Genomic DNA, 21987 nt, shown 5'->3' with positions numbered 1-21987 from the left:
TCGTTTTTAACAACTCTTTTTTCCTGATAATCATAATGAAGGTTTGTCCTGCCTCTTCTGGTGTTCCAGCCAGGCCAGTTCAGCTTTGGTCTTCTCTCTGAGGGCCTTCTGACGCAGACGCAGCAGAGAACTCTGATGTTGAGCGCGAACTTCCTCCTCCTTCATGTACTGACGCACCAAGTCCATGGTGAACTTAGAGAAGCTGTCCTGGCCACTTGAGAAGGGCATGTTGCCATCCTGCTGTGTATAACGGGATATGGCGCAGGGGAAAAACAAGAGCTGAGTCACTTATCAGTCCCATGAAAAGAGCTTCTCATCAACACACCAGGAAAACACAAACAAACTCCAACTATGACAACCAAGCAGAATGAAATACAATAGGCTTGTTCATCCTGGCTGGGTCAGAGTTATGCTGCATGAGGAGAGCTGAGAGGAATTCACCTTTGAGCTCATTCTGGGGCTGGATCTGTCATGGCTGTGGTCGTCGTCAGACTCGGGATGAGAACTGGGCTTCCTGTCCAGCGACTCGCGACGGTGGGCCTCGGATGGTAAAAGAGAGCGGAAGGATCTTTCTTCAATGTCATCCTCTGTCATTGAGTCATCAAACTTTACAGAGTACTCTGTGGCAATGGAGGCATTATCTGCTGATTTAAGGAATAGACAGGAAGTGGTCAAAACAACTCACATTTCTCAGGACAGACTATTTAAGTTGCTTGTCCACAAAAATATGAGCTATACCTTTCTCATCAAGTGGGCTGCGCACACTGCCCGAGCAAAGGAAGTCATCAGCAGCAGTGTGAGCCTCATCTTCCATTGAACTGCTGCTCCTGTATTTTCCTGCTGTCTTCCTCTCCTTTTGATCAGAACGAGGTGGACTCAGCTGGGTACTACTGCTGCCACCACCACTTAAAAAACAGAGACAGAAATTAGCATTTTACTGACTGTCTATAAAACCATTCATTTGGGCTTTAATTAAAAAAAATAAAATAAAAAAAGCTCAAATAAAAAAAGTACACTGTGTTACCTGATGGAGGGTCTCGTGGAAAGGACAGACTCTGAGAGGCTATCTGGTGGCGTCTTGACCTCTGATGGACTCTTATGTCTCTCAGGAGACGGCTCACTCTTCCAGCTACTGGAGAAGATCCAAAACAGCATCAGTACTGATGTATATAGATTGAAATCACTAATATGACAAAATTGAAAAAATCTTTCTCTTTAGAAAATGTAAAGTGAAAGCATGGTTAAAAGGATAGTTCACCCAAAAATGAAAATACCATAATGATTTATTCATCTCCATGTTGTTCCAAATCCCCTGCTGTGGCTATTCAAGCTTTCAAATAATATCGTTAATATTTGACAAGGTTTGGAACGACATGAAATGATGACAGATTTCCATTTCCCAATGAATCATTCCTTTAATGCAGAACATCATCTGGCTTCTATGCTTAAGTGAAGCTGAAGCATTGTACAGGAAGATGAATCAGAATAGTGAATGGCCATGAGAGAGTTACCTGTCCGTGTGGGAGTGTGGCTGCTGCTGTTTCAAACAGTGATTGTGCTGTTTCTGTTGATCATACAGGGTCATAATGGAGGGACCAGGAACACTTAGCGCTCCTGCAATCTGTGAACGAGCCAGCTCAGTCATCTGGAGGGAGAGAGAGAGAGACAGTTAAATACACTTTTAATCCTTTAAGCTCACTTTAAAGAAAGTGCCGAAGTGCCTTGAGGGAGGATACTTTACAATCTGAGAAGACAAGCATGTAATATGGTTTCTAAACATTTGTGCTTGTTGTAGGGTTTTTTCTAGCATTCAATTAAATACCCAAGAGACAATGTATTCGATATTTAGTAGAAGTGAGAAGTCTTTAGGCATTTCTATATTCATTTTAAGTGAGTGAGTGAGTCGAGATACAATTGTAAAAATGAGTCCAAATACAGTACAAAGACACTACATACAACACATAATAATGTCAACTCTGATCCACCAATATAAATAAATTAATGGAATTTATATCCAGTATTACTTTTATAGTATTAGAGCATTTATAAATTTTTTGAATTACCCTTTAGCTTTTATTTAAAAACCTCAGCTGACATTATAATTAGACATCAATTTTGATCAATTTTATTAATATTATATATATATATATATATATATATATATATATATATATATATATATATATATATATATATACTGTTTAGGTTTTAGTTCTGCTTTTACTTCCAGTTAATTTAACATTTCCAAATGTCTTACAAGTTTTTCTTTTATTTTATGCTTTATTTCAATTAACAAAATACTTTTAAACATGTATAGTTTATTTAATAATAACCCTTCTATTTGTTCTGTCCTGTTTATGCATTCTTAAAAATAATTATTGGTAATTATATTTAGAACTAAAATTAGATTTTCAGTGACTCAATCCAGAATTATTTGGGGGAAACAAGCTCACCTGTTTAATGTGTTGTGCCGTTTCAGCTGTGTGGCATGCAGCCTCAGACTGATGGTTTATCATCTTGTTTGTGGCCTCATGCAATCCTCCTAACGCCTGCTGTTGAGACTGGAGCAAATTCTCTTGCAGCTCTGCATGGGTCTTGAATCCAACACAATCATCCATTTATTAAAAACATGCAAATCATTTAACTAAAGCTGCCATTTTTAAATTGGTCTGAATCAAAACAAAAGATATTAAACTATTAACAAAGTGGTGCAAATACCCTTGCAGCTTTCTGTCGGCTTTCTTCCAATTGCCGTTGTGTTTCGAAGGCTTCTTGCTCTGCCTTCATTCTTAACAAATACAGTTCACGCTCATGCCTCTGGTGCTGGGACTGCAAGACAAAGGTTAAAGTTCAACCTCAAATACATGGCCACATGACCACAGCAGGTAAGATAATTGCTTTAGCAGCTGCATAACTTCACCTTGAGTATTTGAGCGAGCGAGACCGTTTCCTGCTGAGTGACAGACACACCTCTCACTCGCTCCACATCACTGAGCTGTCGCACTGACTCCTCCAGGTAACTGAGCTCAGCAGACAGATGTTGCTGGAGGACCCCAGGACCAAACTGGAGCTCTGCTGAACCTGGGGACACACAGAAGCATGAGTAAACTAATTCCATCCTTGAAGTGAAATTCTGTATTATAGTAGACTTCTTCTAAATTTAAGTTGCTTACAAGCTAGACAAAAATCTAGACAAAGCAGGTTTACCTGCAGTCCCGTGTTCTGTTCTTCTTGGGCTTTGAGTATGGGGTGAGGGGTTGGATTTAGCCCTAGCAGCTGAAGAGGAAGATGAGGAGGAACTGCGCAGAGCTCTGCGAGGGGAACCCGATCCTTGGGTGGACCCTCTGATTGGGATACTGTCACCAGGAGACAACCGGGAAGAACCAGAGCTGGCTGGAGATCCAGCGGCAGGAGTTGTATGAGGGCTTCGGGGAGATTTCTTTCCCTCAGAGCCAAAATGACTAATGAAATAAGACAGAGAGAAAAAAATAATAACAACAACAACAAATAATAATAATGATAAAAATAATAACAATAAAAAAAGTTGAAATAATTATATTTATTTGTTTTGTATTGTTGCATTTTTGTAATTCTTATATTTTTCCTTCAATAAACAAACCAGCTTCACAGAGATTACAAAACAAGATTTTCTAATTGAAAATTAATCCAAAAGTTAAACAAATTGTACAAGCTTTAGGTGAATGGTGACCCACCAAAACCTCCAATAGTCCAGTATCCTTTACAATAAGGTCTTCGTGCTACTGTAGCTGGACATTATGTCAGAAAAGTGCACTGGTTATTGCCGTGATTCCCATTCTCTTCCATTATATGACTGACAGACTGCAACTGTTTGAGTTAAAAATCATAATTTGTGTTCTACTGAAGAAACAAAGTCACCTACATCTTGGATGCCCTGGGGGTAAGCAGATAAAATTTTCAAAATTTAAATTTTTTGGTGAACTATCCCTTTAAACTTACTTTAAACTCACTGCTGCCAGATAAATGCACCCAGAAACCATATCTCTGGAAGATACAGCTCTGAACGCTGAAATCGCAGGTAGGCATGAAGGGAATCTGACTCACAGGCTTCAACAAATGCCACAGGGAGGTTCGAATGTCACACTAGGGGGAAATATCTCATTGGCAATGAGCCTGACCTGCAGCATGGCTAACCTACTGAACAAAAGAGCCAGTGTGTACGTGCACATTGCCTCCCGCCTCGCTTTCTAAAAAGATATACAGCAGGCGAAACACTTATACCCTCCACCTGACATATAGCCGAACTAATATTGACACTGGCTCCTCTGGGTTCTAATAATTATGATAAACAGGAATAGCATGGGTACTGCATTTAAACATATTTCTGGTCTATGCTCAAAATGTCAGAGTTCATGTCTGGTGACTTGCAGACTAGTAGAATGGCAAAGAAAAACTCCAACTATGCCAACATTAAAAAAGGAATGAAGATGTGCAGATGCTTCTATTCATCCTACAAAGGCTTCAAGGTCTGCATTTTATTGGTGTAAGCTAATGTGTTTACCAGGCCATACCTATGGATGGAGTGGACTGAGGCACCCCCCAGTGTACTGTCTGTGTCCACGCTCCTGTGAGAGCTGCGACTGGATGCTTTATCTGAGCCACTTTTCTTAAAACTCTCAGCAGGGAGATCAGAGACTGCAGAGGACGTGTTTCTTTGTCCCTCCAGCAGGCTCCTTTCTGAAGTTGTAGGAATGTACACAGAGATAACATTAGGAATGTAATCATGATACAAGAATGTCAGGGTTCAAAACCAACACTTGTGAAATTGAGTCAGTATTGCTGATACTACAAAAATACTGATGTTTAAGTACCAGGACATCTGATATATCCCTATAGGAATGCACACAGAGCACAGAAACAGATGATGCAGCCCTCTATAACATATCTGACCTCTCTTGCTGCTTGAGCTGGCTGAGTGTGGAGAGGAGAGAGGTGTGAGAGCTGGTGATTGCTGAGATCTCTCCCCAGCTCTGTTACTGTATGCAAATCTGCCACTTAACACCTCGTCTGGAGGACTGAACAGACAGTGGCCATTACTGTGGAGAGAAGGCATCAGAGTTTACATTAATCTTATAATGTGGTATACTGTCCAAATCTGTGTGTATATGATTCTACATGGAGCAAATACAATGGGAGGGATGGTATGATGATGGAGTAACACTGCCCTCTTCAGGCTGAATACTAGAAATTTTGTGTTAACTTTACCCTGTTCTCCATTTATACAAATATTTTAAATATACAAGATGTATCTATAGAGCATTGAAAACTATTCCACTTTACCTGAGCCCATTGGGACTTTTCTTGGATGCTGATTGGCTACTGGCACGTGAGGAAACAAAGTCTTCCTCATAGACCATTCCATCCAATGAGCTGGCACCAGACAGAACAGTGCAGAGAGCTGGAGAACTCTTACCGCCCCTCTCTTCAAATGCTACAAAAACAAATACGTTCAATGAAAATCTAAACTTCTGTTCAAAAGTTTAGGGTCAGTAAAAATGTTTTTGAAAGATAATAATATTTCTAAGTACTGTGTTGATCAATGTGAGAGTTTTATGTTTCAAATAAATGCAGAATCCAACAACAATATTAAGAAGCATTGATGATAATATATGTTCAGCATTGATAATGAAAATTGATTCTTGCGAATCAAAATAAGATGTAATTTTTTTTTTAGAAGGATCATTTAAACTGAAAACTGGAGTGTGTGTGTATATATATAGTTGCAATAATATTCCTCAATATTGCCGTTTTTATGGTATTTTTCATTAAATAAATGCAGCTTTTGTGAGCATAAGAGACTTAATGAACCCAAACTTTTAAAACACATTGTATGTCTGTATTATAATTTTTTTTTATATATACATAAAGTGAGTCTTGAACACATCGGTTAGAATGAGCGGAATATTATAAACACCTTTTATAAAACACATAAAAAAATTAATTATATATATATATATATAAAATTTTAAACAAAAGCAACTTTATAATTAAACTACCCTTTATAAAACATTATTATTCATATTTTTATATATTATTATATTTTGTTAGAAATATTCTAATATATTAAAACATAAAAATATTATGGTTTTGACAAAATATATACACAAAATTTTATTACACAAAGTTAAACAAAAGGTCAAATATGTTTTTGAAGTTCTCACCTTTACTGTAACTCATGTTCTTTGTAAACATATTGATAACACTGTTTGGGCTTCCCTTGGCCAGTTCTTCCCACGGGCCATTGCTTCCTCCTTGTACCAGACTTAACACATTAAAGGGCAGGTGCTTCTCTGCCTCTTTCTGAAAGCGTGACATTGGGTTTAAACTGTCTCCATTCAGATGTGCACTATATCCTGTGGTTTCCAGTCTGGATTTGGGCAGCTCTTGCAGTTCTTCGTCAGATATACTGCCCTCACTTAGCAAAGGACCCTCACTGATAGAACCTCCGCTGGAGTCCAGCTCAACTTCCTGAACAGCTGGCTTTGCAGGAGAAGGGTTCTTGCGTGTGTTTCTAGAAGTGAGGCCAGAAGGCAAAAGTGTTTGTTTGTTCCCAGTCTCAATCCTCTTTCTAAAGCTGTGAAGGTTGTCCACACCTGGAAGGGCCTGATCATAGGTGCTCTGACCCTCAGCAAGCAGTTTTTCAATCCTCTCAACCAGGTCATCAGAATCTGTTGGATTCTCTCTGATTGGCGGACTGACAGGTTTAGCCCAGCGCTCATCATTAGGGATTAAAAGACCCATGCCTGTATCCATTGCACAACTGTATTTTATTCCGGCACCGGCTAGCTTCCGTGCCTCGCTCTCAATACGGCTGGAGAGGGAGGCAGCTGTGGCCTTAAGAGCCTCAATACGGCTCATTTTGTGGCCTGTGGTTGAGGGGAATGCTGCATGTGCAGATTGCGACTCTCTGTTAGGTAATGAAGGTTCTTGATCAAGTTCTAACAGCTGAGAGAATATATGACCAGAAGGGGGCACAAGGGAGCTGCTGACCCTCAAAGCAGGACTATGCTGGTCAGATTGGAGCCAGGGTGACCCTGCAAATCCCAACCCATTCCTATAGAAAAAAATATACAAACAGATTACTTAAGTATAATGACAATATGATGTAAAAAACAAACGTCAACAAAGGTTTTTGGACTGCCACTAACATACACGCCAAAAAAACATAGTAAATATTTTAAGTCGAGTCACATAAATCATGCAATCAGAAGTTAGTTATAATACATTTTTAGGAAGATCCCAGTGTTAACAACCTCGATATGTAGAAGACGCCACCAACTACATGTACTTAAAGGTGGCCATGGAAACCTATACAGGCTAGCAACAAATACTTCTTGCTAAGGACCGAGCTGACAGATTAATCTGTTCTTACAGAACTACTTGAAATAAGAGCATGTCATCTGTGTCAGTGAATACAAATGACTTCCCATTTAGGGAAAGGGGATATTTTGTTAATCTTTTCAGTGCTTAGAACTAGGGCTGCACAATGTGTCGTTTAAGCATCGATATCGCGATATAAAAATCCACGATAGTCACATCGCAGGATGCGCGATGTAGGCTGTCGTAGTTGATCCGTCATTCATTAACTGTACGGGCCAGCTGCTCCCCGGCCCTTGACGAATGTGATTCGCGGAGAGAGCGAGAGAGAGAGCGCGCGCGAGAGAGGGAGAGACAGAGGGGGAGAGAGGGAGAGAGAGAGCACTTCAAACAACACGAGCGCTGTCTTGCTCTCTCTCCCTCGCGCATATTAATCAATCGACACAATGGTGTCGATGTTTAAATCATTTAAAATGAGAATTGTAAATCTGCTCACCCAATTTTTGTTTGTAAGAAAAAATTCGATTAAATTTCATATCGCAATATATATCACTGAAAAATTAAATATCGCAATGTCATTTTTTCCCAGTATCGTGCAGCCATACTTAGAACAGATATACATTAAGAGGAAGCTCTTTGGTGGAAACAACACCTACCCTGCAAACAGCTTCCTTTTTTAATGTTTTTTAATGTTTTTTTCCTAGTTGGAAAAACCAAACTTTCCACTTATGACATAGATGATGTAATGAAATGGGATTCTGTGTGTGTTTTACCTGGAGAAAGGAGGCGGACATTGCTCTGTAAGGGACAGGTCACTGCTGGAGGTAGCACTTTGAGGTCGATCATGTCTTTTGTTTTCTTTATCAGACTCTCCAGATGGCTGGTATACTGGTCTTGGCTGCAGTGTAACAACAAAAACACTTAAAATAGTGGTCGATCATTATGGATTTTGTCTAGACACCAGGGTGTCCAGTAGTTTATATATAATATATTGCTATTTATTATATAATGCAGTTATATATTTTTATGCTCACCAAGGCTGCATTCATTTGTTACAAAATACAGTTAAAATGGTAATATTGTGAAATTTCATCACAATTTAAGTTAACGGTTTACTATTTTAATACAATTTAATATGGAATTAATTATTTATGGCAAAACTGAGTTTTCAGTTTAACAGTTTTCATTGTGACATGATCCTTCAGACGTCATTCTAATATGATACATTTATTTCTGAAGTTGAAAAACGTACTGATGACAATCTTTTGAAAGGTAGTGTACCTTAAAAATACATACATTTTATATAGTTATTTTAACTGATTAATATTACAATTGCGTACTGTTTACAAACAATACAATAAAATATAATAGTTGTAATATTTTAAATAATAAGTTCAACAAGATGTTTAACTGCAAAAATTCTGCACAATAAAGATTTACCTGCTGGATAATGTTAGTTATGTCACCACCATTGATTTCTTCTCTGAGCTGAGTCTGTTCCAGCAGAAGTTTGGTGTATGTTTCCTGGAGCCGCTTCTTTATTGGACCTTCAGGTGCAACTGGACCATTGGTGGCCCCTGCTCGTTGTCTCCTGTAAAGTTCCTGTAGGCGTTTATTCTTATTCTCTTCCTTCTCCCTCTGAGCCCTCCTCTCCTCTGCTTGCTGTTTTTTCCTTTCTTCTTGTTTTTGAGTAATATACAGGCGCACCGCTTCAGCATCATAGTGCCGTTTCTTTGCCACAGGATGTTCAGGAGGATCTACTCTCTTGGTAGTCTTGGCAGGGCTGGCACTACGAGAAACTCTGGTTGAGGCATGGACTTTTGAGCGGGGCGCTTCTGGCCTCCTGCTGATGTCCTCCTCCAAATGCAGATCATCTAGGATGCCACGGATGTCAGCTGAGAGAAAGTCTTTGCTGGGAGATTTTCTTCTATCACTGCCTGTTGATCTGGAAGGTCCAGCTGGCTCTTCTGGACGAATGCGATTGTGAGGTCTTTCTGCACTGGTGGTCCTTGAATGCCGGCTACGCTCCAGGCGAGGATCAGAGCTGGAACGGGGACCAGATCCTGCAAGAAGAGACACAGAGAGGCAAACAGGAGAATCATTTTTAAAAATATTTTTTGACACTTTGTTTTGCAAATATTTTAATAATACAAAAATTTTTTGATTAATATGGTATTTATGAATTCCCACAATATATATATACGTATGTATATAAACAAATGAATACATACAAACACATACATACATATGTGACCCTGGACCACAAAACCAGTCATAAAGGTAAATTTTGAGATTTACATTTTGATGATCATTTGATCATCATCTGAAGGCTGAATAAATAAGCATTCCATTGATGTATGATATATTAGGATCTGATAATATTTGGCAGAGATGCAACTATTTGAAAATCTGGAATCTGAGGGTGCAAAAAAAATAAAATCTAAATATTGAGAAAATTGCCTTTAAATTTGTCCAAATGAATTCTCAGCTATACATATTACCAATCAAAAATTACGTTTTAATATATTTACAGTAGGAAATCTATAAAATATCTTCATGGAACATGATCTTTACTTACTATATACTAATGATTTTTGGCATAAAAGAAAAATCTATTTTGACCCATACAATGTATTTTTGGCTATTGCTACAAATATACCCCAGCGATTTAAGATTGGTTTTGTGTTCCAGGGTCAAATATACACTGCAGGCCTTGCATTTATATGTCTGAACTGAAAAAACATCCTCTTCAACATTAACTTGCATATAATGTTTAAATCAATACAGCATTGAGCATTTCAAGTATTGGAGTGTCTGTAATAAAATCTGGCTCCAGCCCTGCGTGTGTGGAGGGCAGCAGGACTGTGGAAGGAATCAGGTTGGCTTGTGCAGTGAGTAAGAAACACCCAGTCAAATCCTATTCATTACAGTCACTGGGCAGCAAAGTTTACCAATGCAGGGAGGTTGTCTGAATCTTTATTTATTAATAGACCTGACACTTGGGCTACTAGCTTCTGGAACACTAGCACTTTGCAGCAAATGCAGTATTTAATAACAGGTGGCATTAAACTAATTTAAAATTTACATTTTAAATTAAAATGTAAAAATGTAAAACACCTCAAGGACATAATTTGGTTGGGCATTCAAAATATGAGAGGCCAAAAACCAAATAGCTTGTGACATTTAAGGCTAAATGAACATGGATGTTGAATTTTTCTTTGTGGTTTGGCTAAGTTCTAAACGGTCGGCATGTGATGGGGGCGGAGCCTGGCAGATACAGTATCTCATCCTCTCACCTGTTCTCATCTGTGTCTCGGAGGACTTCGCCCGAGGCTCTCTCTGTAACCGTGGCGGTGGACCCAGCATAATCTTCACCAGCTTCTGCCCATCTCGCCACGATGATGTGGTGATCGCTATGGAGAAAGGTTCCTTGAGACTACAGTTGGCCAACAATTAACTTGTAATTTTTTTTAAACAAGTGTGATTAAGGCATAGAGGAAAGTATGACAAAATTAACTAATAATAAAGAGAGAATAGCTACATGGAATCAAATTCACACAGATGTTTAATTAAACCAAACCTCCTGGTAAAAAAGATATTTCTCCAGAGAAACCCCACCTGCTTACATTTAATGATGGCAGGAATTCAAAATTGACTGCATTTAATAAAAGATTCTGGTCTTACTGTGAATGTTATTATGGAAAATAAAATTGTTATTAAGATCAAATTGTAATACATAGGGTTTAAAGCAAAAAAAAATCCTGTGCCTGAACATTTTTCTCGGGGCGGGTTGCACATGCAAAGCATGCAATGAATGTGGCAACTTTAACTTTTGAAAGGATACTATGGCAAAGTTATTGATTTCCTTATTCAAACTGATTTTTTTTTTTAAATTAATATATATGGTTGACCTGAAGAAAGAATGCTATATCATACACTTGGAAAATTATGAAATATATCACTGCTTATCAACAGTTCTTTGTTTACATGGTTTTATGTTTACTGAAAAATACATTATAATTATAATGCGTCTTGGTGCACATACCATCACAGTATGTTAAGGGGTAACCACATTCCTCAAAGTAACTTTTATGTTAGAAGAAAGAAACTCATTGAGGTTTAAAACAACTTGAGAGTGAGTAAATGACAACGCAACTTTCATTTTTGGGTGAACTATCCCTTTAAATTTTAATACAACAACAAAACAGAGAAAAATAACTCACTGCTCTTGACTGAATAACTTCAACTTTACAGTTGCTTTAGAAAGAATCAATGTATAATTTAAACAGTTAAGTGTATATAGTGTTATCTTAATTTTACTTGCTACTGCTAAATACACCTACTGTACCTGAAAAATAAAGCATTGTTTGTTTTATTTGTATATTATGTGTATTTGCTATATCTTCTTTGTTCTTATTTTTTAATAACAAAGATTTTAATCTTCACCCACTTTGGCCTAAATGTCCACCATTCTTTTTAATTGTATAATATGATATTTTTGCTGTATTGCCCATCACTATTTCAAATGTCTGTACCAATAAACCAGATTATCCAATAACCTCTTATAAAAAAATATCAGTAGTTTTACTGGACCACTTGCTCAGCAAGATTCACCTAAAAATGTTGCTCTGGCCTAAGAGTAGGTGCCCTAAAAGTGAAACCTGACAGTTCACACTAATGTCTGCAGCAATGTTGAGAATTCAGTCTGTACATAACTTTTTCTTTTGCATTGCACTCCAAAACATTTTGGAATGCATTAAATAAAATCTAATTAATGCAGCTAGTAGCATTTGCACTCACATACAAACAAAGAGTACGTTTTACACTGTCTTGATTGAGATACACCATAATAAGTACTAACAGATACACTGTGAGAAGTACTACAGACTTCAGAAAGCTATTTCTGAAGTTAGGGATGCACAGGATAAACTAGTAGAGGGGTGGAAGGAGGAGTCCGATTTCACTTTTCTATCCTGCCGTGACTAGACTGACACCTCTCCAGCTGTCAGCAAGGCCACAGCGGTTTGAGCTGGGATGAATCAAGCATTCCTGCGTCACTGTTGCCACAGCTAGTTATCCTGTTAATCTGCATGATACACATTCTAGAAATTTCTTTTGGGATAAGAGACTTAGCTTGTGCTTGCAGACAGATTTTAACACACACGTTTCAAAGAACGCCCCGCAGAGAACAGGGCACAGTAATGCTGGCAGGTCAAGAGAGGCCCACACAGGGCTGCTTGCATGTGTGTGTGTGTGTGTTCAGTAGAGCATTTGTGCATTTTTATAGTTCAGATTGTGATCTTCATATGCAAAACTACTATTAAGCACTGTTATATGTGCATTCAGATGTTGAATTTCAATATAATTTGCTTAAACAAGCTACAGTTGTTTGCTTAAGAGACACGCAGAGTGTGAAAAAGACTCCGACCTGGTTTAGTATTTGAGTCTGGCGCAGATGAAGATCTGTGTACTTTCCTAACCGGCTTGGATGGTTTCTTCTCTTTCACCCTGTCTCGCTCTGCAGACCTCTGCTTTGGTTTTCTGCTCCGTGCTGTGAAGGACAAAGAGAGAAGATTAAGTTGGTTGACACAGTTGATTAGGGCTATTATCATTAACTGAAACTATTAAAAACATTTTAATTGAAATAAAACTGAAATAAAATAAAATATAAACAATAGAGGAAAAATGTAAAATGTTACATTGGCAACTAACTGAGAAACGTTTAAGTTGAAGCACTAAAATAACTAATAGGAAATAAATGAAAACTAAAAATGAAATAAAAATAAATTTTACAAATAGTAATATTTAAATAAAATTACAAAAGCTCATAAAATTACAAAAAATAAAACAAAAAAACCTAATACTAAGAATAAAAATACACATTGAAATATAAATAAACTATATTATTATTTAAATAACACTAAAATAATCCTACTGTTCAATAAACTATACTCTCAACCATGCACATAATACTACTCTACTGCCCACAATTACACATCAATAATTATTCAGTAATCAAACTGTCCCTTATAGCAGTAAAACTTCAATGATTCAATGAATATTACCATTGTAAAATTAAATAGTATTATAATATTATAATACACTTTTAACTGCCCTTAAGTGTCCTAAAGACTATCATTAGACTTATTTTACATCTAACTAGTATGAGTGCATGCAAGATGGGTGATTGATCCATTCTCGTAAATACTTTCAAACTACCCATTTTAATTTGTTTAAGTAAATTAAAAAATCGGAACAGACAGAGTATGGGAAAAGGATAAAATTTTATTTTTCTTTGATGCAAGAATCCTCATATAATTCTAAAATAACTAAAATGGACAGCTACAAACGTGTACCATATGGCCTCTTTAATGAAAGCAACTCAAATCTATAGTAAGCCAACAGGGAATTAAGCTGCACTGTTATGCATATTATAAATGAGCTTGTTCCATAATGCTATTTTAAGGAATGGCTGAGCAAACTGATGCAATCCTTACAAATAACCTTTTAGAAAACTCCTAAGTACACTCTGACATGAAAACTTGTAACTACAGCTGTGGCAGTATGCCTGGAAACTCTGAGCCAATTAGGAGCATGTAAGTAATCGTCCAAGAGCGGTTTAGATTAAGCATGCTTTTTGACCATATTGCAATCCAGCAGAAACACACAAATTCTGTAAGTTGTTTCATCTGCTTCGAAAGGCAGCTAAAACAGTGCTGTTGTCCTAATTCCTGTAAGATTCCTGACTCACAGGGCTTACAATGGGCAGTAAAAATACAGCTCTGTCACATGAATGGATAAACATTTTAATTTCATATAAATAAATAAATACTCAATTCACTACACTGCAATTAAGATGATGACTAAAATGCAAAACATGTTCATAGCATCAGTGATTTTAAGATTGACAATCAATAAGCTGTGTATTATCGACATACTGTGACATTTTTGTGAGTACCTTAACTAAACCACTCATGTAGTGTGAAAGTGTTGTTTCTTATAGCACAGATTAAATACTGTGGCTACACTGTTGTTGTATTGCTGTATTTATTATTATGTTTACACAAAGATATAATAATTTATTCTTTTTTTATTAGATTAAATATTGTATTATAACACTCTGGAAAACCATGTATACCTGTAAGCTGTTTTGTCAGGTCTCTGTATATTTCCCTGCGTAAATTCTGGAAGTCCTCCTCTGCCCACACTTGCCCATCAGTTGTGTGAATCTTAGTCTCACAGGTGTTGAAGCCTAGAAAACACAGAAGTGAGCTTCCTCTCATTCGACAACCTCATAAAACATTTATTTTTTATCCTAAGTATTTTCAAGTATTCCTATTACTGGGACAATACTCCAGGAGCAACATAAGGTTAAGGCTCAAGCTTAGTGGTAAAAGCCCTTTCGGGTTTCAACCTGCTACCTTTCGGTTACCATCCCAACACAGTGGAGTCACTTTTTCCTCTCTGTAGTCAACTTACCTTTGTAAATGGGTGCTGGAGGGGCTTGGGCGACTTTCCGAACTTTAGCAGTAGGTACTGTGGTACTATGTGCTGCTGCCCCAATACCCACAGGTTGCTCCAAGTAATCCAGCAGCTTGTTTCTTTCTTCTGTCCCCTCCAAATGTTCCCTTTGTCTCCGGATTCTGTCTTTCAGCTTTTCCAGCTTTTCATCAGGTTGTCGACGTCGCAGGTTCTCCAGCCGTTGTGAAGCTGTGACTGAACTGGTGATGGATGTCATGGAAGTCTGGGATGTCTGAGCCTGTAAGTGTGTTCTGGGGTTGACCTCTGACCCTTGTGGGGCTTGGTCAGGTTGGTCAATGGCATTGAGAGCAGACGGGTCATTGAGGTAGCGTACAGATGTGCTGTCTACAGCTGAGGAGCGTGAGCTGTCCAGGTCTGCAGTCTGCATGTCTCGGGTGTCACGCTGATAGACCAGCTGGCTTAGAGCAAAGTTAGGCTGAGGGACACCCAACTCTGTCTGTATCGAATGGGGTTCTGGTTCAGAGTGGGTCTGGGACACTGGCAGCGGTGATTCTTCCCTATAATGAATAAGAAAAACAAAGTCAGTTTATAAATAAAAGGCCAGTTTAATGTGAGGAGCATTAAAGGATTTCCAAGAAACAACCTACAATCATTATTGTTGCAATCATGTAAGGTTGCATATACACACTTCAGCTTTAACCCATTAATTTTTTGCAGCTTTTACCTGTATGAAACAAGTGGTTCTCTGAACTCCACTGCACTGGGTTTCCTGGCGTTACTGTCCAGAGTGCTATTCCTCAAGGGACTGCGGGAACTTTTGTCTGGACTGTGTCGACTCCGTGTTCTGGACTTAGACCCACTTTCCTCCACATGATGCCCATCTGTAGTAAACACATAGAAGACATGTAAACAAAAAGTGCCAGAACTCTGAAGAATGTTGTACCATTCTTATATGTATACACACACATACACACACACACAGCCTTTCAAAAGTTTGGGCTCAGTAAGCTGTTTAATGTTTTTTTTTAAAGAAGTCTCTTCTCTACTTTTATTCAGCAAGGATGCGTCAATTTGATAAAAAGTAATCGTAAAGACTTATATTGTTATTTTAAATAAATGCTGTTCTTTTTCATGTTTTATTCATGAAAAAATCCTGAAAAAAAGTATCACAGGTTACAAAAAACATTAAGCATCACATTTGTTTCCAACACTGATAATAAATCAGCATATTAGAATGATCTCTTAAGGATCAAGCGACACTGAAGACTGAAGTAATGATGGTAAAAATTCAGCTTTGATCACTGGAATAAATTATATTTTGAAGTATATTAAAACAGAAAAACAATATTTTAAATTACAATAATATTTCAAAATATTACTGTTGTTTTCTATATTTTTGGTCCAATAAACACAGCCTTGATGAGCAGATCTCAAACTTTTGAAAAGCTATATAAATATATAATTTATTTGTATATTTGTATAGCGCTTTATACAATATTGGTTGTGTCAAAGCAGCTTTACAAAGATCAGTAAAATACAGTAAAATATATAAATATATACAGTAAGAACACAAACACACACACATTAATTGAATCCTTACATTGAATACCTGTAGAAAAATTAGGAACATTACTGTAAACTTTCATGTTTCATAGCGACCTGGTACAATACTATATAAGGTGACATTAAAAACAACTAGTTTAGGGATGTACAATAGTCTCTAATGGATTGCTTTTATGTTACAGAGGATGTGACTGTCTCACCTCTGCGGCTTATTTTCTGTCCGCCACTCACAGATGCTTTCTTTGTGTCTAGCACCGAGTCCAGAAGCACTCCAGTGCCTGGCGCTGCCTCCAGACGATTCTCAATGTGTCGCAACTAAGACAAAACCACAATTAGCCATTGAATCAACAGATCTCTGCACTCATGAGGATAATGCTACAAATACTAAACCTACAGAGTATACCTCTGAATCTTACTTTCTGATCTCTTATAATTGGGCTTCTTTCGAACTATTTAAATCACAAATGACAACGTCTGTATGTAACAGGTATCTGTTGTGGCATCATAACCAGAACTTGAAACACATGTTAAGAAATACTCACGGCAGCTTTGGTCTGATTTAGACAATTCCAGGCATGAGATATCTCTGCTGAGAGATAAACATTAACATAAGTAATCAAGCAAACATGCTCATGATAATTCGAAGTATAGGGTGACAGCTGGACAAACCTCTCCTGTTGTCTTGCCCAACAAGAGCAGCCTCGGAAGAGACAGAGGCTGGTGGCCCCGCCTCACTTCGCAAGCGACTACACATCGCTATGCCAACCTGAGAGGAGAGGAGAAAAACATGCAAACAATGTAAGAGAAGCAATTATCTTGTCAACATCTGCTGTCAAACATTGTTTTCTCTGGCAATGGCTTAACGCTTAGATTATGACCCTAAGAGGAACTAAAGCACATGACACAAAAGTAGAATATAAACTTGGCCAAACCATAAATTTAACTGATAGTTACAAAGATAGATTAATTGAAGCATACAGAATTCAGTGGTTCTATCAAAGTGTGGGTCATTAGCAATAGTGTACAATTTGTTTGATTGCCTGAAGGCCAAACATATGACATCTCAGTCTCTGAGTTTCACGTCACTCAAATCACACTGTCTTATTCTAAGTTATGACATCCTGTCTTTTTAAGTCCCCAGAGATTTAAAAAAAAGATTTTTTGCAGACCATCTAAAACTCAAGTATTCAAAGTATTCAAAAAACAAAGTATTCCAAAGGGACAATGAAATCACTCCCAGCTCAGAAACTTAAATTATACTGAATTAATAATGCATGCATAAGACATATCTTAGAGGCTTGCGTGCATACTTCATTGATTTCAGACCTATGCTGGAATGCAGAGGTGAAGAATCATTTAAACATGTTCTGCTGCTTTTCTAAAAGCTTATCTATCTTCTAAATGCAAATAATGGTCCATATTATGAACAAATAATCTGATTATTTAATGTTTTTTTTTTTTTTTACTTTGTAGTTATCAATCAAAACATTACTGGATGTAGTGTTGTCAAAAGACCCGGTACTTCGGTACCAAGTAGGTAGGTACTAAAAAAAATGAAAATATGACGGTACCAGGTTTCTTTAAGTACCGGTGGTACCGAGTACCCGCTCAACCCGGTTTTTGACACATACAGCGCTATGATTTCCACGAAGCAGAAAACGCAGACGGAATCTCAAAATCCAGTCTTGATAATGAAACTTACATTTTAATATGGACAGTCACAGAATTTGTCAAAGTTAGCATAAATTAATCAAATCTCCGTATGGACCAGTATCTGTAAATGTTAAGCCGCAAAAGTGGGTTGAAATATGAATCCTGCATGTTCTGCACGTTTCTGTGTGAATGAATGAATGAATGTTTTTTTTACTACATAGACTGAAGCGCATCCGTCGTCTCAATGAGGACATAAATACATAAACTACATCACCAGAACTGTTCTGAGTCACTTCACAAGCATTTTACCATTTCATCTGAGTAAAACCAGTGTCAAAATAAAAGTTAATTTTTACATAAAGGCATTGTACTAGAAATATTACTATTATTTAGTAGAATGTGTGTGATACTGCTACTTCTGTTGAAAAAATTAATAAAACTTTATTTTTTAAAGAAATAAATCACACAATATTTCTTCCATGTTTAAATTTTAATAGCAAATCCCCTTTATTTATCAAAAAAATTAAATGTTTACATTTCATTAATTAAAAGACAAATTAAATTTGGGTGAAACTTGTTTACTGTTTTTCATAATTATATTACTTGTAGAAAAACTTGAAACATAATTGTAAATAAGTATAAAGAATGTTATTGGTTTTATTTTTAGTGATAAAAAGTTTTTTTTTTTTTATTAGAATATTTTAGTGTTTTGCTTTGGTACCGAAATTGGTACCGAGAACCGTGGATTTTCACTGGTATCGGTGCCGAATACTGAAATTTTGGTACCGTGACAAAACTAACTGGATGTCCAGTAAAAAACAACAGACTTTTCTAATCATTTAGTCTTTTGAGTGGCCACATCTCCAAAGTCCAATCAACAACCAATGTATACAACCAAGTCCAAGTCTTATACTTTTCCTTATTCTAAAATTTGTAAGAACGAGTCAGGATTTAAGCAAAAAAGTCTTTATATATTCTTGGCCAATGTGATGCTTTTAGCTACCAATAAGAAAATAATACTTTTAGTTTCGAAAAGACTCAAGGCTGTCTTCATTTACTCTCCCTCTATTGTTCCAAACTTTCTTTTGTACAGCACAAAAAGAGATGTTAAGTGTAAAATTACAGACAGCCTTAGTGAGAATTTCACTTCTAGTGTATCTTTTTTCCATATATAAAAAAAAGAAAAGTAACAGACTCATTCTGCCTAACTTCTACTTTTGTGTTCCAAGGAAGAAAGCCTGCTAAACAAGTTTGGCACAACATTGAGGGAAGAAGAATACCAACTAATAACACAGAACCCGACAAGAAAAATAAAAAAAAAAATATTTTATTGAAAAAATGTTTTGCTCATAACAAAAAAAAAAAACTTTAAAAGTGACGAGGATTGTCAGTGACAGTCTATTCAGTTAAACTCATTTTCCAATAACAAAGACACGATCTGTGTGTGAGAGGTTGCCAGGGACTTTGATTAGAAATAATGAGGCTACCTGTGACACTGACCTGTTAATAAAACTGTAGAAGTACAAAAAGAACAATAGTACACTAACAAAGTGTTTTAGACTGGAGTTAATGACATAATGACAATCTGAACCAATTCTATTTGAACTAATCAACACTTGTTAAAAACGAACAAAATAAGCACAGCAAAATAATCAAAGCTTTATACATTTCAAAGTTTGAAATGGCAAAGCAACTGCCAAGAAAAGCACAAAATATCCTTGATTTACCCTTAAAAGACCAACCATCTTTATACACACACACTCTCTCTCTCCAGCTACTCATCGTTTTAAATTTCATATCACATTTTGGGAACTGAAACTTAATCTAACCTAGTATACAAAGCACTGTACAGTTATGAGATTACAGTTTCAGTTAATAATGACTTTTCACATTAAAACAATACTAATTAATATGACTAATAAGCAAGATGGAAATGTTACACATTTATGCATAACATATAATGTCCCAGGACTCACTTTCCAGCAGCTTTATTCAGAGAGACATCAGTCCACCTTGTCTTCCTGATTGCTGGACACATCGGACAGCTGACGATTCTATCACCTCTACCTGCACCGAGACCCAATGAAAAGGTGATTAAAGAGTGAAAGTTCAAAGTCTTGATTTATAAACTGTTAGTTTAATACTTAATTATGCAAATCAACCTGACACCAGCACTCGTCTTAAATTCTGTGCTAATATTAGATACTGGAATAAACACAGCAACTGATAAGCCCTCAAACAACTACTCACAAGCATCACTCTGAATTACAAGTAAAAGGAAATATGACAGATCAGCTGAGAGATCATCTGACGTAACATTCATGTTCTAGATAAAATCTCAAGCGGACGCTTCTAAAGGACTCTAAAATAGAGTCTGGCCGCGTTAATATATATAAGTTACACTCTACTTTTCTAGAGTTAAGGAAATAGGCATAAAACATAACTTAATATAAAAGGAAATCAAATAATAAAACACAATTTAGTTAACGAGCAACATAAGCATTAGATACACATGTATTAATGCAAAATTAGAATTACAATACTCTAGCAAGCCAAAAAAACCCACATAAGACACTCAAGAAGACATTCCTATAACACTCGCATAAAAATAAATACAGCTGATGTAAAATAAGTGTAAATCACAGAAATACAACTAATACACAAATAGAAATCCAACAGCGAACAAAACCAACCAAACAACTAACTAGAGGTCTAGCTTGAACCAATAATGTCGTACCTTAGACAATTTCACAATATTTAAACGAAATTTGTGGACTATGTGTTTAAATCTTCTGGCGAAAGTTAATGCTAACAGCTGCTGCTAACCGGCTAAACCCTAAAAGCTCGCTAACAAACTTTTTTGCATTTCTGTGACCCAGTTGTCTTTCGTTAAGCGTTCAGGTCAGAATATAATTGGCTACTACCTACCTAAAAGTTTATTGTACCCGCTATCCGCCTTTCAGTGTATGTTTCCCGGCTTTAATGATGAGTTAGGACAGCGGTTGGCTAGATTTGACGGTCCGCCATTATCCAAACAACTGTTCCAGGAAGTTCACGTCTGAGAGAAACTCGCGATACTTCTTCTTCTTCTTCTTGCCTTTTTACGGCGGATCGCAGACAAATATGTGCATTACCGCCACCTATCTTGAAATGGACCATTGACACTTCCTATACTATAATCTCTCAACCAACATAAATTCTCCTTATTTACCCGCACCGAGGCTTCATAGAGTTTTCACCGGCGCTGCGTGTTCAGCTCCTCCGTCCCTCGCGATACTTCCGTAAAGAACGTGTGTTCTATCTTTGACCGTGTTTGACATCTAGTGTTCACTAATGGTATTGCATCAAATATCATGTTACTTTCATACTTGAAACATGGAAAAGAAAGCCTTTTAGTTCACTGAGTTCAAAACAAGGTCAATACTAGCTCTGGTGTGAGCAATTATTATTACATTTTCTGTGTATAATAATAAATACTTTTTATCGTTGTTGTTTATTCATGGTGTATTGTGGAATGTATTCAACAGTTAGGCAAGAATGTCATTCCCACCTTGTCAGTGTTTGTGTGTTCCAGACCAGAGGATGTGAGCTGTGTGGAGTAGAAGTAAAGCAAGGAGCACAGCTGTGTGATTTTACCTGGAGCAAAGAGCAGGTTTTTTTTTTTTTTTAAATAAAGAAGGCACATCTGTATTTTCTCTTGCTTCAGAATTGCCCAGAGCTAGTGTGAGGTTGGTTCTTGAATCAAAGGATAGACAAAAAGCTTAGTAACCATGATAATTGGTTTGTGATTTTGTTTCTCCAATAAATCATTAAAGGAATACTTCATTCGAATATGAAAATCTGCTGAAACTCACATAGCTACTCACATCCAGATCATTCAAATTGTAGATGAGTTTGTTTCTTCATTCGAACAGATTTGCAGAAATGTAGCAT

General features: G+C 37.0%; 1 protein-coding gene across 1 annotated transcript in view; it reads right to left on the bottom strand.

The window, feature by feature from the left end:
* LOC132114781 (centrosome-associated protein 350-like) overlaps window positions 1-21104 on the bottom strand; it is a 34128-nt gene extending 13024 nt beyond the window's left edge. Inside the window, exons 1-25 of the mRNA XM_059523103.1 lie at window positions 20983-21104; window positions 20031-20121; window positions 17071-17167; window positions 16944-16987; window positions 16602-16716; window positions 15563-15719; window positions 14836-15395; window positions 14495-14608; window positions 12785-12907; window positions 10653-10769; window positions 8797-9419; window positions 8130-8254; window positions 6201-7093; window positions 5320-5470; window positions 4930-5075; window positions 4551-4722; window positions 3208-3461; window positions 2921-3081; window positions 2719-2829; window positions 2454-2594; window positions 1512-1645; window positions 1025-1132; window positions 739-905; window positions 442-644; window positions 53-240 (exon numbers count right to left, since the gene is read on the bottom strand). Of these exons, the coding sequence (XP_059379086.1) occupies window positions 53-240; window positions 442-644; window positions 739-905; window positions 1025-1132; window positions 1512-1645; window positions 2454-2594; window positions 2719-2829; window positions 2921-3081; window positions 3208-3461; window positions 4551-4722; window positions 4930-5075; window positions 5320-5470; window positions 6201-7093; window positions 8130-8254; window positions 8797-9419; window positions 10653-10769; window positions 12785-12907; window positions 14495-14608; window positions 14836-15395; window positions 15563-15719; window positions 16602-16716; window positions 16944-16987; window positions 17071-17155 (4892 nt within the window). The 5' untranslated portion in view covers window positions 17156-17167; window positions 20031-20121; window positions 20983-21104. The remainder of the gene's footprint in view (window positions 1-52; window positions 241-441; window positions 645-738; window positions 906-1024; window positions 1133-1511; window positions 1646-2453; window positions 2595-2718; window positions 2830-2920; window positions 3082-3207; window positions 3462-4550; window positions 4723-4929; window positions 5076-5319; window positions 5471-6200; window positions 7094-8129; window positions 8255-8796; window positions 9420-10652; window positions 10770-12784; window positions 12908-14494; window positions 14609-14835; window positions 15396-15562; window positions 15720-16601; window positions 16717-16943; window positions 16988-17070; window positions 17168-20030; window positions 20122-20982) is intronic.
* Between the last annotated feature and the right edge of the window lie 883 nt (window positions 21105-21987).

Source organism: Carassius carassius, chromosome 34 (genome assembly GCF_963082965.1).
Source record: "Carassius carassius chromosome 34, fCarCar2.1, whole genome shotgun sequence".
Taxonomy (NCBI): domain Eukaryota; kingdom Metazoa; phylum Chordata; class Actinopteri; order Cypriniformes; family Cyprinidae; genus Carassius; species Carassius carassius.
The sequence above is the reverse complement of the archived record's forward strand: the minus strand, read 5'-3'. Positions and strand labels throughout refer to the sequence as shown.